We start from the raw sequence: 17,850 nt of genomic DNA on the forward strand, positions 1-17,850 counted from the left end.
GCTACCATTTTAATGATCATCCAATAGGATGACACACTGTCATGCTGTTATGTCTTAATTTAGTACAACTTGCAGTACTAATTATTATTTTTCACACTAAATTTATGGTTACATTCACATGTTGGTCTAGTTGTAAAAGGTTAGGGGAAAAAGTTTTTTAAACTAAATATGTACTGTTCTGATTAATCACTTTTTGACATTTTTAAGGTTAAATCATAATCATGTCACTGCAGAACTTCTGTGTCTAAAGGACAAATAACTGTGTGTAGCCTTTTTTGAAACCTACTTTACACTATTACAAAAGTACTGTTCTCACTCTTGCTAGTTCTGCTAGTTCTGCAGGACATTGAATGCATTAAAACTTCCCAGCCAAGCTTTCTTAATTTTTTATGGTTCACCAAAAATGTGTGGAATCTAGCATTGTGATGGAAGATGACATCTTTCCTATTGATCAATTCTAGTCACTTTATCTCAACTACTTGGTATAATCTTTCTAGCTGTTGAGAGTAGAGGTTATAATCAATTGTTTGATCTGACAGCAGCAGTCTATAGTGTACAATTCCATTCCATTCTCACCATACCCAAAGCAGCATCACTTTTCTTGATGACAATCCTATCTTTGATACTGTTTGTGGAGCTTCACCTGCTTCAACCACAATATTTCCCATACATGATCCACATCTTTTATCACTTGTAGTGAGCCGTTTTAAAAATAGTTTGAACTTGTTTCACTTTAGTAATGATTTACTGATAGAACTTCATCCCATAAATTTTTCATTGTTAAAATCATGTGGCATTCTATCTAACCTTCATCAAATGGTTTAAAACTGCTCTGTAGTCAACATTTAATTTGTAAATGATATTATAACTGGTATTGTATCGGTCCTGCTGTAATTTCAAAATATATCAAATGTGTTCTTTATTATCTCTCATATTCAAGATGCAGTAACTTGAATAAATTAAATAATTTAATTCTTAGGAACCTTTCTAAAAATACTCAGTGAAAATCACTTTTCAAAAGCATGCAGGTACTGACAGATTTAATATTCCCAGAGTTAAGCAATCCTTATGCCATTTACTAGAGAATATGAAGAAATCTTTTCCCCAAACTCCATACTAAACTTGTAAAAAGTAAAATACTTTTTTCTTTTATAAAGAAAATTTTTTAAATGTTTAGATTTTTAATAAAATTTAAACTGGTCTTTTACCTAATATTTCTGCAAAACACAGATGTGTGAGTAAGTAGTATCATGTAAATTTAAGGTTATGAAGTGAAATAAAATTAAAAAAAAATATCAATGATCAAACCAGTGTTTAAGAAAACAGCTCTTATACATGATCAATGTTCAATTACTGTTATCACAACAGTCAATGTCACTTTAAAAATTTATTATAAAAAATAAAGACAAAAAAATGAACCTTTACTTTAAATAATCTAAGATTATTGCTTTAAATTATGATTAGGAGATCACATACTAACTACATAGAACTACTGCCAGCCTTTAAATGAACATGAAAATCTTAATATGTATGAAATCAGTAAAACACTGTTATACTGTGAGATCTGCTTTATCTATAAATAATGTAGAACTTGTTACACTTTATCTTACAATTACAGTAAGTCTTTTAATCATTTAGTCTCTCTACATTAATATCTTGTCTTTGAACTTGAGGAAGTTTGCTCAAAAGCAATAAATAATAATTTAGCAAACTGCATTCTACTGGCAAAATATAATTATTTAGAAAATCATTTTTTTTGTTTATAAACTTATTACTTTTGTTTTTTCAACATATTTAGTACTTTTGCAGAGATTTCTACTTTAGAAAATGTTTTTACAAAAAAAAAAAAAGAAAAAGATTTTTTATGTAAAATAAATTTTTTTTTTAAAATGTGTTTTTACAAAATTTAATTAAAAACCATAATTTAAATTATTATAATTTCACAGAGGAGTTTCAAATTTCATGATTAAATTAATAATTAAGTCATTATTAAAATGTAATATTCTGTTATTATTACAATCTGTTATAGGTAATAAAACTATATTTCTTTGTAACAATTTGAATTTAAATATAGTTTTGAAAATTTTAAATTAAATGTGCTATTTCCTTAATTCTGTTATCATGTTCATATTTTACTTGTTGGAAAATAACACTTTATGTATTCAAATCATGGTATCCCAAACATTATAGTTTTATTATCTACCAACAGATTGAAACAGAGACAGAATAATTAATTTTATATCAGTGGTATACTTTTATACTTCTCTGTAATTTTAATAATTTAAATTATTTTTTTTTATTAAATTTCATTAAAAAAAATCTATGAAAGTTCTAAATGTGGAGAAAGAAAAATTGTGAAGTGTAAAAAGATTAATTCCATAAATATAAAATTTTAAAATTTCATTAAATCAAGTCAATAATTTTTTTTTAAATTGTTAGAAAAACAATTAAAAAAGATTTTTTTTTACAAAAGAATGTATTAAATCCCTTCCCAAATCATTAAATAACACCAAATGCAGTCTGCAAATTTTTAATGGATGAACCTATTTACTGCCATATTCTGTTGCTTTTTATATAACTATCTAACTAAATAACTAACTATCTAACTATTAACTAAAAGTAAAACAATCTTTCACAATTATTCATATCATAAAACTCTAAATACTTCCAACACAGGTATAACCTCTAACAGTCATTTGTAAGATATGAAATATTAAATTAGATTTGTAATTTTAGTAATATGCTTCAAAATGTGTTTCACTATGAACATGAAAAGTTTCACAACATGCAAGATGTTTCAGAGCAATAGTTTTTAAATAAAAAATAAAAATTAATTGGTAAAAAACTGATTAAATATATTTACCTTTATATTAGCCTATTATTATACCTGTGCAAACATAAGAACACTGACATATTAACAAACAGCTAATAAATAATATACTCTGATCATTTAGTTATTTTCCTGACAATATGAAATAAATTGGAGACTACATGAGCAAAGTGATTGACTTATGTATATAATATATAAATATTTTCTAGAGTGGTAATAAAAAATAAAAAACAGTTCAAAATATATTTACCAGTGGTGAACTGCACAGCTGGTGAATCTCTAAATCCAGCTGATGTGAACGCACGTATTCTTAATTTATAATCAGTAGCAGGATTTAATGGCCCATTACAAAAAACATTAATGTTGTCTTTAGAACATGACTCTGATCCAATCGTATACTCCACTTTCTCAGACAAACTGCCTACCTAGCATCAAAGTGCCACGCATGATAAAAATATAACAAATATTTGTATAATTATAAATAAACAATTATAAATAACAATTTATAAATATTATATGTAAATAAGAAACATATTAGGATATGTTTCTTATTTACATATAATATTAACATAGTATCCTGCTGAGAACAATGTGGAAATCAATTATCATTTTCAAAGTGAGATCAATTAAAACTTAGTATACATTATTTTTAATTTAATAAACATGTAACAAAACTGTTTTCTGCCAATCACTTCAGGAGAAGAATTTTGTGACTGAGTTTGCATCAATCACATGACGAATAATAGTTATATGATAATGAAAAAAAACAAAATTGTAAAATGGTAGAATTTAGAATCTGCAAACAAAAAAATTAAAATATTGGATTAAAATTAAAGCAGATAGAATTTTAAAAACTCTTCATAGAAAGATTTCTAAAATTTCAAATAGAGGGACTTCTCTCTCAACTTGCAGGGACATTTGTTGTTATTTACACATTCTAGATGAATTTTGTAAAAAATAAATTTCACAGACAAGAATTAATAAAAATAAAATTTTAAATAATTTTCTAATGGAATATTTTTTTTGAGTTTTGACTGAGGGTGTCCTTTCAGGTAAAATAAACAAAATTTGGTACCCAGTGGAAGATTGGACACATATGTATATTTACGTATGTCTGTATATATATATATATATATATATATATATATATATATTTACATATTCTTTTTTTAATAATTAAAACCACTACCCACTTTATCAATTATTTTACTAATTATCAGTCCTATTTCACTCTTAATTCCCAGTTATAACTTAAAGAAAAAAACTTTAATTAAATAATTAAAATATTTTCTTTATAAAAGCATAATAATAACTAGTGTTAAAAATACAATAAAATGATGAAGAGACTATTTCTGTATCTAATTGTATACTGGGAGTTGTAAAATTTTTGCTTTGGGGTCCTGGCTCAGAATGTAAAATAAGCATAGTCTACGTGACAGTTATAAATATCTTTTATAAACTTACATAAACTGTCCGTTCATTGCCTTCCTTCTCTTATTTCTTCTCTAGGAAGTGAGAACCAATTTTAATCATGCAATGCAAATACAGACAAATGAATTTTCTAATTTTTATGAAATTTTATAGTTGTATTCTTTGCTGTTAGATAGAAGTATGTGCACAAAAAAATCAGTTACAAGAAGAACACCAACTATTAACTCTCTTTCACTGAATTACAAGCACCGTTCAAATAAAAGTTCTTGACTTGACAAAAAAAGTAAAACATTTTCCAGAATTTTTATTTTCAACATAGTAAACTTGCAATTTTATATATTTAGACCAATGACTTTTCACACTTTTTAGTTATCCTCAAAATAATGTGATCTGCTCACCTCTGCAAAATAAGCGGTTATCTCAGCTTTGACTTCAAAATTTGAAATGAAGCTTCATCCAGTAAGCAATTTATTCAGTTTTGGGTGAAGGAAGTATTTGCTGGGAGCCAAATCTGGTGCATGTGGAAGCACTTTGAAGCGTAGGTCATGGAGTTATGCTGCAACAACCTGAGATGTGTGTGCAGGCACATTATCGTGGTGAAAGAGCACTTTCTTTTTGGTAGATATAGACAATTTATAACAGTTTATTGAAATGTTTGCAATATCAGCAAGCTTGCGTACCATCAGTCAGTGATCATTTAATACGACATTGTGGATTTTTGTGGGTAATAGCAGTTTTTTGCCGTCTGAGCAGTGATCATCCTGAATAGATATACAACCATGTTTAAATTCAGCAGGCAATTTTTTTTACCACTCAAACGATGGGGAAGAATCCTTTAATGTTGAATCTAATTCTTTTTGTATGAGGTTAAACCGTTGAGGTTAAACCTTTTAAAACAAAATACTTTTACAACAGTTCAAATCTAATTTTTAATCACTTTTAAGAAAATTTCAAACCTTGTTTACTTCACTCGATTTGTTACAAATAAGCAGCTAAACTATTTTAAACTGAAACTTCACAGCTAAACAATCATACTTATATCATAGTCATTTAGTCATAGTTGCCCATCTTTGTGTCAGGCCAAGAACTTTACGAATGACCTTGACAGAACTTGTTAAATTCAATATAAAATGAACAAAGTGTCTGTAGTTCAGGAGAATCACTATTAAATCTCATGATTTATTTTACGTTTGAATTTACCTGCAATCTATATTTAATTATAATTATAATCTATAAATGTAATATTTTCCAAACAATTCTAATCTATTTTCTTATCTATGATCTCAATCATTTTAAATTAAATTTCTACACTATTATTTCCTGTTTTTTTAAAATATTTTGCCACACTAAATAATTTTGAATTTTAATTTTTGTAAACTCCAAAAACTTCAGTTATACTGTTTGAATGATCTGAAGCAATGCTTTTAATTTTTTAATTTATTTTTACATTAAATGTTATTATTTTACCACATTAATAATAATAAAAAATAAAAATTATTATTTTTTATTAAGTTTTAAAAAGCCAAGATTATAGATAATCAACTGAAAGTATGTCTCCCTCAAACAGAGACTGCTATTTTACATTTTAAGGACTTTTAAAAGTATAGTATTAATTTTTTTCTTCAAATCCTATGAATAATATTAGCTACATGCCAGTTAGAAAAAACAAATTTTTTTAATAAAATTTAAATATATAATCTAGTTTGATGTACGTGAATGCTGTGTAACCATTTTCCAATGTACATCCATTATATCAGAAAAAATATAATTTTCAATGTCCTCTTCATTCATATCTATTTATTTAGTATTTTTTTTATGATGATGTAAAATTAGTCTAGCAATTTCAGGATTTCTTTTGTTTATTTTTTAATAAAAATTAACAATTATTTTTAAAGAAGTTCAATTTTTGATGATTCCATGATTATAAGGTAGTTTTTGTGGGTAATCCTACTAAATTTCTTCTCATAAATCAAATAAAATTCAATTAAACTACCTCTTTTTAAATATTCTTCCGTACTTAATCCACTCCTCCCCTAATAATTCAGGACTGGTCAGGGTCCTAATTAGTATCACACACCCTATTTGATTATAAAAACCCAATATTTTAGGCACATTAGGTTTTGGGCAAATTGTTAAACTAAACTATCCTGATCAGAGATAGTCAAAATATTGTTAATCATTCTATTCCTCTTCTCCCCCATTTATTCTGTCCTCCTTGGACAAATGTAATGGGAAATGGGTCAACTGCTGAGATGGTTCCAATGTGGAATCAGGATAGTACTTATGGATAATTGGTAGGATAACCATTTCCTTGTTCAGGCTCAGTGGGAAGGTAGCCTTCTGCGCCAGTAGAACTTAATATTGTTGAGGCTCGTAGCTTGAAAAAATTAATTTTGAATAATTTTTTTTTGTTGTGAAAATAATAAAAATTTCTTTATTTATAAATGTGCAGTTTTTGCTAACAAATGACAGGAACTGAAAGAAAAAATATTATAATTACTCAAATTGAGTCACAATGCAACAATTCAACCCAGTTTGAAGAAAAACATAAACTTAACCATTGACATTTAAAATAATAAAATTCGTAAAATATATAATGAATCATTACATTTCTTTAAATAAACTTTAATTAGTATTCATCCATTATTATTTTAAAGCTATAAAGATGAATACAAAAAAACTACTATGAATTTAAATTAAACTTTTGCAAATCCAGCTAAGTCTGAATTATCAGATTTCTATTATAATAAGATTATTTTATAAAACAATAACCTTCTTTAAACGGATTCCACCAACAAGGAGTAGCTTGATACAATAGCACAGAAGATTCACTTGTCGCATTCGCCCATGAATTAATTTCAGGCCAAACAAGATTTCCGCTGGCGTCAGTCTTCAATAAACCTGACTGCTTCGGGCCTAAAAAATCATCTTGAGCAATCAGAATCGCATAGTAGTTAATGTCTCCAGCTTTATTACTAAATAAGTTACTTGTTAATGTTATCATCGCTTGTTCAGATGGATTACTTGTTGCTTTTGGATTGGGTGAAATTGATTCTACACTAGACGTAGCTGGTTCTTCTGGAACTGAAATACAAAATAAACAATTAAATAAAATAATCCATTTAAACATACAATACCTCCATGTCACAGACATTTATCATCATATAATGGACATCTTATAGATTTAACAAAAAAAGTATACAAAAATAACAATCGTTTTTACTTTTCAAACTACTCTGCTACATGCAGTTGTATCATTTCATATTTAAATTAAATTTGTCTTCAACAGAATGTTTCAAAAAGGGCACAAACCAAATTTTTATAATGCATAATTGGACTACTTTTTTTCACAATGTAAGATTCATATAACAAAAATATTCATACCATAAATGTGTTAGAGGAAAATATTACCTCTAGCCTGGATGTAGAGTTTTATTTGTTTCATGAAATTTACAGCCACTTCATAATATTTGATATATCATTTTCATTATTAGTTCTCAACCTTTGTTTAAGTGAATATGTGTAGATCAACGATACTTACAAATATTACTAAAAGAAAAAGATTCTGGTTGAGTAAGATTTGAAGATCTTAGTCTTTTGAAAACAAACCCACCGGGTTTGTTTGTTTGTTTGTTTGAAAACAAACATTACCGGGTTGGTCTAGTGGTGAACGCGTCTTCCCAAATCAGCTGATTTGGAAGTCGAGAGTTCCAGCGTTCAAGTCCTAGTAAAGCCAGATATTTTTACACGGACTTGAATACTAGATCGTGGATACCGGTGTTCTTTGGTGGTTGGGTTTCAATTAACCACACATCTCAGGTATGGTCGAACTGAGAATGTACAAGACTACACTTCATTCACACTCATACATATCATCCTCATTCATCCTCTGAAGTATTATCTAAACGGTAGTTACCGGAGGCTAAACAGGAAAAAGAAAGTCTTTTGAAAAAACAAATAACCAGAACTTTTTTACATATTCATATTTTCATTAGCAATATTACAAGTAAGGCTATTTTGGTCAAACTAGTCAATATTGATATTACCTTTTTCCTCTAACAGTGCAATAATAAACTGTTAGATTAAGTCATTATAAATTTCATCATTTACAAGGCACATAAAATACCAATATTATATGTGTATAATGACTCTTTATGAAACGTGCAAGAATTTTCTCTGTTCCATGTTCAGTTAAATTCCCTCAATTCATTTAACTGAAATCAAGGCTCATTACTAAAACAATCGATAACTTAAATCTAATTTTTAACAATAAAAGTGAAACCAAACATGCACAGTCTAGTTCATAGATTTTCCCAGCATAGTTCTTTAAATTCATGAACAATGCCCACGCAGTAAGAATAAGATCTTAAAAGCAGTAGCTGTTAAAATGTCCAATCACAGTGAGAATAGCTACTTTTTTTTTGTTTTTCCATGTGACAAAATTAATACTCTTTCACATCCTCAAGAACTTTTATAGTTTACAATGATAGACTGCCTTCCACACACTCTTAGACTAACAAGATTTATGCATTTAACATGATACTATTGATATGCCAAAAACTACAGAGTGAGGTAATTTCAACTGAAATTCATCTTATACTAGTTTTGCAACATTTTTTGATACTGTATGTTCTGTAAAAAAAAATAGTAATGTATAAAGGATCTCCCATATAGAATACAAGAGTTGAATTAGGCAGCATTGCCTCTTTGCTAAATTGGCGGCATTGCAACTTTCTCATTTATATTGCAGTTAGTTATCAAAGAGCATTTTAACAAAAAGATAACCTGTTGTTATGGAGAGCATTATAAGTATGAAGAATACTACACAGAGTTTTCATTTGACAGAATGCATATAATCGTCAACATTTCAGAAATTAATAAGTTTGAGAGAAGATGGTCGATTGTGAATATTAAACTGTCTGGTTGTCAAGAAATGTGTGAATTTGATTGCCTATAATATTCAATATTGCAAGAATTCAAGCCAAAAGAACTATGAGTTAGTTCATTGTTCCAACAGCAATTAGTTGTTGGAAAAATTAAGATGTTGACCAAGGTGATTTTTCAAGAAAAATCATCTTTAGCAAAAAGACTAAAATCTTCTTTTGATCAGAAAAGTTCATGTTGACATAGTTTCAACAGAAAGCACATCAACAAACAAAATTTTTGAATTTGAGGCACAGAAAACCTTCACGTGATTTATGAGAAGAAATTGCAGCCAGAATAATCCTTTCTTTGGTGTAAATTTTAGATTAGCGAATTGATTAGGCCTTACTTTTTTAAAAATGAGGCCGAGAATGTAGTTGCAGTGTATAGTAAACAGTAGATGGCTCAATTAGATGGTACAGTTCTGGAAAATATATGATTTCAGCAGTATGGTGGAGCTGATCACATTATGCGCTAAACAACTGATTTCTACAGAGAAAAATTTTCTGCTCATCTCATCACATCTCTTGCAATGGTCACCAGAGTCTTGTGATTTGAATCCATGTGATTTTTTCTTTGGAGGTTCATAAAATTTCTTGTTCACATCAACAAATTGTAAATAATTCTGATCTTAGAGTAAAGATTCGACATGATAGATAAAACTGAGCCCCCAAATGCAGAAAGATCATCAAGTAGGAAGAGTGTGTCAGTAGAATTGTGTAGGATATAAGTTTTCGTCCTTTTAACATTATTTGTTAGTCATTGACAGAAGTATTTGTGAATTTTTTATTCAAATGGTGTGGTACTAGTCACCCACATCTGGTACAAAATTTAATCCTTCTAACATCACAATTTAATCTTTAGATTTATTCAGTATGACAAAAAAATAAATGAGGAGAATAGATAAAAAATACACTACTGTACAGAAGCGAAACTGAGGGAAGAATAGAAGCCTCACTATAAAGGCTCATTCAGGACGTATGTAACTGGTACCACAACCAACATGTTAATATAAAGATAAAAGGTAAGGTGGATAATTTGAGTGAAAAACATTGTTTAACAAAGAAAAGGTTAAAGTATATAGTAAGGATAAACAGTATCTTAAAAAATGAGCAAAAAATAAAATTGAAAATTAAGATGATTTGTCACCTAAATTCATCTTGGATGTTCTTACCTACTGAAAAAAAGGAGTGAAAATCTAATAGAAAATTTAAGCAAAGATAGGATTTTGAAAACGGGAATAAGATATTTAGAAAAAATATTTTTTTTTAAATAAGAAGCCAATAGAAAAAATAGAAAATAAAAATAAAAAACGTATCAAATTGACTTCATGAATGAAAAAGAAATTACAAAAAGTGCAATTATCAGAATTTTAGGGGTTACTGACTACTGAACAGCAGAGTGTAACTTCCTCAGTGATTATTAAAGTAGATGATAAATATAAATACATCAAAGTTTAAAATCTAAATGATCTTATATTTGTGATGCAATTTGATAAAAACAATAACAAAAATAATTGTAAAATTATTAAATTTCTTAAAGATAGAAAAAAATTGAAATTTTCAAATAGATATATAATAAACATCAGAATAACAGTGAATTATCAATTACAAAATTTAAGTTAATAGAAAAAAAAACTTACTTTCAGCAGAACTTTTAAACTGTACCGTAGCTGGTATACTTATACTAACACTGTCTACGAAAACACAAACTGTTACTACATAATTATACTCAGGTAACAATCCAGTTAAATATAATTCACAAAGTTCCTCATTTTCCTGTAAGAAAAAATGACTATTAATAATTATTAAATTAACTTTAAAAAAGAAGAAACATTTCCCAAAATTTTTTTACATCAAATAAAAATTTATTCATATTAATTTTCAAACCTCATCTTCATGTCGGCCTCTGTGGCGCAAGTAGTAGCATCTTGGCCTTTCATTCGGAGGTTCCGGATTCGAATCCTGGTCAGGCATGGCATTTTCACATGCTACATAATGGCTATTTCATCTCATCCTCTGAAGCAAATACCTAACGTTGGTTCCAGAGGCTAAAAAAAAACCTCATCCTCATGTAATAAGATTGATTTTTCCATTATTGTGGAAGTTTCTTAACTACAGTATCAGAGAAATGAGTTGCTTTGCAATAACCTGTTCACCATCTAAAAAAAAAAATCTTTCTATTTCTAAATAAGTAACAAATAGACAAATTAAAATTAGGCTACACGGTAGTGAGTCAGAACACTATCTGAGTTGTTACAGAATTGTCATTTTTTAAGTATCAATATGATAACATATGTTATCATGAAATAACAAGAATTTTCATTATTAATTAATTATTAATTTTCATTATTTTTTGCCATTATTATTTTTCTTTATTCAGTTTTTCATTCAAAAAAAAGAAGAATAATATTACCAAAGACATTTTTTCAGCATTAAGAAAGCGCTAATAAATAATACCTTTTGAATCTCACAATATTATAAACAGACTAAAAAACACTCTTGGTTTTCTTGGTGGTGGAGAATGTATTTGGGCATCCCAACCACACATCATCTTGATTGGATTGTGTCAAAAAAAGGGGAAGAATCCTATTATAAACAGACTAAAAAACACTCTTGGTTTTCTTGGTGGTGGAGAATGTATTTGGGCATCCCAACCACACATCATCTTGATTGTATTGTGTCAAAAAAAAGGGGAAGAATCCTTTAAAGTCGAATCTAACTCTTTTTTTTATGTTTCTCATGATTAAACCTTTTTACTACAAAGTACTTTATTATAATTCAAATTTTAATTTTATCCATTTTTCAGAAACTGTGAAAATTTGTTACTTTACTTGATTGGTTACAAACAAGCACCTAAATGCGTAAGTCTGAAACTTTGAAGCCCACAATTTAAAGATTATTCTTGATAAATATGATAAGTCACTTGGTCATACTTTCTCTATCTCTGTGTCAGGCCAAGAACTTTCCTAACGACTCTGTAGAATAATGGACCTGAGTCTTATCTCAGATCACAATAAAATTTACAAATTAGCCTGCTATTTATCAAAATGTTGAAAAAGTTTTGAAAAGCATTGAGCCATTAAATATTTGATATAATAAGATGAGTAACCAGCCTTATATACACTTTTTATACAATTATTTCATTTACATATTTTTCATCAACATTAATACACTTTTTAACTTCTGCTTTGAATCTGTACAATGGTTATTTGTCAAACAGCTTAAACAATCTCTGCGATTACTGATATGTTGATGAGATTATGGATATTCAACCACACCTTTATATAACCCACCTTGTAGGTTCCTGAGATGAAGTAAATGCAAAAAAAAAAATAAATAAAAAACTTTTTAAAAAATGCTTTTAAAAAAGTCTAAAAAAATGGATTATCTAGTAAACATAAATAGAAGATAATTATGTTTTCAACAAAATAAAACATATAAAATTGTCTACTTTTGCAAGGCAAAAATGAAAAGCACTGGGCACAACCTCAGTTCTGTTTTGCACCTTAACTGTAGTTCATCCACAGAGATTTACTAGATATTGTCAACTGAAGCTATCATTTCCATTTTGCATCAAAACCTTTGCCATATTTAAAGAATTTATGCAGATATTGAATATGAAAGCTCACCACATGCTTTTCATTGTGGTCTTGCAAAAATAGACAACTTTGTACATATTATTTTGTTGAAAAACAAAATTATCTACTTTTGCTTGGGTATCTACTTTTTATCTATGTTTATTGGGTAATCCAAGTTTTTAGATTTTTTTTAAAAGTATGTTTTAAAACAAAATATTTGTTTTTATTTTATACTTTTTATTAGTACATAGTTTAAATATTTTTGATATTAATACAAGGTTGTTCAAAGTGTTACGTTGGTTGATAGACCATATTGATGTTCATCCCAAAAACCTACTGCGCATGTGTACTACTCCTCTTCACCTTTTGCTCATATTCGTTAACCATTAACCGTGGAACAAAAGTGAGCTAAAGAAAAGCATGTAAAAATAGAATTTATTTATTAAGAAAATTTTCACAATTTCTTATTTCTGATTAAGATAATGAATTCCAACCTCACAACCTAATAATTATGCAATTAATGGAATATCGCAAGAAGAAATTCTGGAAATTGATTGAAATGAAGTAAGAATAAAATACAACTAGTTAAATTGACACTTAAGAATCAAATCCTGTAGAACATCAAAGTAGAGAAATACTGAGTCCATTTTATTTCATGCTCTTTATCAGATCTGTGAAGAACCCAAAAAGGTGAGCAAGCAAACAAATGTTAAAGTGCAAGCATACAATGCCAATAAAATTTAAAATATCTTTTCTAAAACAAAAATATGTACTCATTAATCTCACTTACGCATGTACTATTCCAAGTTCGTATACGATCAGGATCATAACCTTCTCTGGTACCAGTAAGCTTAATATTGTAGTATAGTACAATCCCATTTGAAAAACAAGGAGGAGCCCAAGATATAATACTCTCATTATACATCACAGTTACCTTCAAATCTCTAACTATGTCTGACACTGCAATTGTAAAAAATAAATTATGTCATAAAACCTTTTAGTAAATTACGCCCGCGCGCACCCAACCACCCCCCCACACACACACAACCTTAAAAATAATTAAAAATTAAAATTCTTTAATTATAATTATTTCATGCATTTTAGTTTTTCATGGCTGTAACTTTTTTTATCAAATAATGAAAAATTATAAAAAGTTTTTCTTTTTTATTAATAATATAATATTAAATAATAAAAGAGCAACTTTTCGCTAACTTTAGTTTATGAATTTTGATAAAAATAAAACTACAATGATTTTGTTATAAATTCACAATTTATTTATTCAGCTTAAGACCAGACTTAATTTCAATCATTCAAAAAATAATACAGTAGATGCTGCTTATTAAAATAACTGGGTAAATTAATGAAACAACCAGATAAATAAATCATTTTTCTAAAACCCAAACCAAAATACAGGAAATTTGTATAAATTTCTTCGTGTAATAGAATCAAGAATCAGTTTACTGAATCAATATTTTAATATTTAAAATGTTTAAATAAGTTTACTTGTTATAATACAAAATGGATTATTTACTTTTATTGCATTGCATTATGTTGTTTATATTTTCATTTTATGGTATGTAGTATCTGTATTTAATGTTTAAGTTAATTACTCCAAGGAAATGGATCATATCACACCATGGTCACACACTAGCTAGCTAAAGATGAACAGCTCTGCACCACACTTCTGTCACTAAAAGACAGATTTACCAGACTAAATATGCATATGTGCAGTACAGTAACACTTCAGAACATTCGTCTTTCTACACTGTATATATTGCATATAAAGTTTGGTTCATATAAAGTTTGTGTAAATCTTTTAGTTTTCTTTTTGTGTGTGCTTTAACTGTTGTTGTTTAGTGTTACATTACTATTGTTTCATTATGATCATAAGTAATTCTGTTGGTTTATTTTTTTTTAATGTACTGAAATTTTTGTGAATTTTGAAGTCATGTCACATAAACGTTAGTATTTAAATTTATGTGAAAAATTAAAAGTTTAAAAAAAATAAGATAATCTTCCCAAATCCAGTCAGCGAGAAGCTGCAATGACACTGGGAAAGTGAAGTCTGAGACTTCACTTTCTTTTACCATTGTAGCAGCAAAGAAGTGGAGGCTGCAGTCGCCCTAAATGAGAACGTGAACAAAAAGAGGAAACATGATAGTAAGAGTGAAAATATCGACCACGCTTTATTAAAGTGGTTCACTGAGGCAAGAACATTAAATGCACTCATCAGTTGGAATCTTAATGATAAAAGCCAAACAATTTGCAGAAAAATTTGGTGATCATGAATTCAAACTAACAGATGGTTGGCTCTCTCATTGGAAATAGAGAAACAATATTGTTTACAAGAAATTCATTTGGTGAAAAATTGGATGCTGATCAACCTGCTGCAGATGACTGGAGTAAGAACTGCATTCCCGAGAGTTTAAAAAACTTCAAACCTGATGATATCTGCAATTGCGATGACCTAGGGTTGTATTTCAGAGCACTTCCTGATTTTTCATTATGTTTTAAAAAAATTGACAACTCAGATACTAAAAAGCAGAAAGACCAGAAAAAACAGTTCTCCTCACTTTCAACATGGGTGGAAGTGATAAAAAAGAACTCCTAGTTATAGGCAATTCAAAAACTCCTCGCCTGTAAACACTAATTAAAAAAAAATGTATGGATGACTCTGATTTGTTTTCTCAATTTTTAGTTAAATGGGATGAAAAATGAATCAGTCAGAAAAGAAAAATAGCTTTAATTTTAGACATTTTTACAGCTCATACATCAGTGAATTATAATTTTACAAGCATAGAATTATTTTTTTACTGTTGAATACAACAGCTTTAATACAGCTCTTAGATCAGGGAATCGTAAAAACTTTGAAAGTTTTATATACAAAAAATATGAGGAGGATGATAACTCAAGTGACAGATGAAGTCAGATGTGAGAAGACTGCGAATGATATAGCAAAAAAGATTGCACTTCTAGAAACTACTCATATGTTATACAAAGCTTGCAACGAATTAAAAAGCGAAACCACCTAAAAAAGTTGGTTTTATTGAATCCAATGACATTGTGCCAGTAAGTTCAGTTGAAGATATGGATGATTAAATTAATCAGTGGATCTATATTGACAAGAACATTCCTGTTTATGCTTCTGTTACTGATGAAGTTGTGACAAATTATGAATGAAGGGCTGGAAGAGGATAAGATTGATGAAGCAGAGGAAGTTTGGCTACAAATACCAACATTAAAAGAAATAACTGCTGAGCCATCAGTTCTACAGAAAAATCTGGAATACACAAAGGAAAATTAGAACAGTCTCGTGATTTTTATAAAATGGAAAATGTTGCCTTGGAACATTATAAAAGAATTTACTTCAAAAAAAGATAAGCATTTACATGAAATTACAGAATAACTGAAATTTGTATAGTCTATATGTAAGTTACACATATGTTTTTTTTTTAAATCATTGCACAAAAACGTTTTTATAAATTTATTTTTTACTGTATTTCCCATTTTTTAGTAATTGTAGTGTATTTTTTGTAGCATCTTTTCATAATACAGTACTGTATTTAAAAGAATTGACTAAAACAAGAACATATGACAGTAAAAATAAGTTTTTCTTTTTGTTTTTTCAATGTCAGATTAGTTTGTTTTAATGTATCATGTTATCTAACTAAATACTGTAACTAAATAAATACTGCCATAACTTAATACATAAGTCATTTAACAGTATATATTATGTTTTAAGACTTTTTCACATAAAATTAGGTTATGTTTGTTAGTGTACAGGAAAATAACCTTAAATTTTAATAAACATTTTCTTATGAAGATCATGGTGTATCAAGCATAACTCCAGCGGAGTTATGTAATAGCGTTGGTGATTTGTTCCTCGAGATGATTTATGTTTTGTATCTTACTGATACAACATGACTTTCACAAAAAAAATATTTATTTTTTCTATGTATGGAAACTTATGAGATATTCTGTATGCTTTTACATGTTAGTAGACAATCTACCCTAACAAATCTAAATAGACATCAACAATAAATATATTAGGATAAATTAGTAATAACTTACCATTAGAAAGCGTTAAAGCGTTAATAGGGTTACTAGGTGGTCCATAGCCTGCTTTTGTAGCTGCAGCCACAGTAATACTATATTTTTGATAAGGACTTAATCCATCAAGTAAAACTTGTTCTGCATTTTTAGATAATGTAACCGAATATGAAGGTGATGTAATATTATCGGAACAAGCTTTCGGCACAAAATATTGCGGACCATCACATATAACTGTGACATTATACTCTTGTAATTCACCAGGAATAACTAATGGTTTATCCCATGAAATTTCTATGCTGTTGCTCATTTTTTCTAATACATGAATTTTGGTAGGTGCACTTGGTGCTGAAACAAAAAAAAAAAAAATGACATATTTCACATTTTTTATGTGTTGTTCAACCAATAGAGAGAGAGAGAGAGAGAGAGAGATTGAGCAGGTTGAAACCAAACTGCTACAGGCCAAGCACAGTTACAAGAAGCACAGTTACACGTTTTATGAATTAGATGAAAACATAAATTCTGTACTTACATAAATAAAATTTTACATATTTATCACATTTTACAAAAGATATTTTTCAGTGAGCACCCCGTGCAGCAATGAACATTTGCGTTCAAGTAATAATGTTGAGTCATCCCTGATGCAAAACTTCATTGTCAATGCCATCGATTTCTCGTTGAATGTTTACTTTCAGTTCATTGATAGTTTGGGGATTCAATTCATAAACTCTATACTTCAAAAAAAGGAACTAGATGACCAACTAGACAAATCTAAAAAAACATAGAGACCACTGCCCTCTATTGGAAGTTCCTTGTTTTAAAAAGCTGGATGAATGATGCAATTAAATCATTTGATATATGATACATTGCTCCATCTTATTGAAAGAAGCTGTACTCATTTTTTCAAGCTGTTTTTTATATTGACAATCCGATCAAAAAAATATTAGCCTCATTATAGGATTACCAGAAGCAGCACGTCATACACTGATGTTCTCATCATGAAGTTGAAAAAGATGCTCAAACATCTAGTACGGAT

General features: G+C 28.5%; 1 protein-coding gene across 3 annotated transcripts in view; it reads right to left on the minus strand.

Annotated features, from left to right (window-relative positions):
* Ptp52F (Protein tyrosine phosphatase 52F) overlaps positions 1–17,850 on the minus strand; it is a 116,159-nt gene that overhangs the window by 23,543 nt on the left and 74,766 nt on the right. For all 3 annotated transcript variants that reach the window (XM_075378493.1, XM_075378491.1, XM_075378492.1), the window contains exons 11-15: positions 16,836–17,162; positions 13,555–13,724; positions 10,827–10,962; positions 7,034–7,345; positions 3,081–3,251 (exon numbers count right to left, since the gene is read on the minus strand). In XM_075378493.1, the coding sequence (XP_075234608.1) occupies positions 3,081–3,251; positions 7,034–7,345; positions 10,827–10,962; positions 13,555–13,724; positions 16,836–17,162 (1,116 nt within the window). The remainder of the gene's footprint in view (positions 1–3,080; positions 3,252–7,033; positions 7,346–10,826; positions 10,963–13,554; positions 13,725–16,835; positions 17,163–17,850) is intronic.

This window comes from Lycorma delicatula, chromosome 11 (genome assembly GCF_047948215.1).
Source record: "Lycorma delicatula isolate Av1 chromosome 11, ASM4794821v1, whole genome shotgun sequence".
In the NCBI taxonomy this organism is placed as follows: Eukaryota; Metazoa; Arthropoda; class Insecta; order Hemiptera; family Fulgoridae; genus Lycorma; species Lycorma delicatula.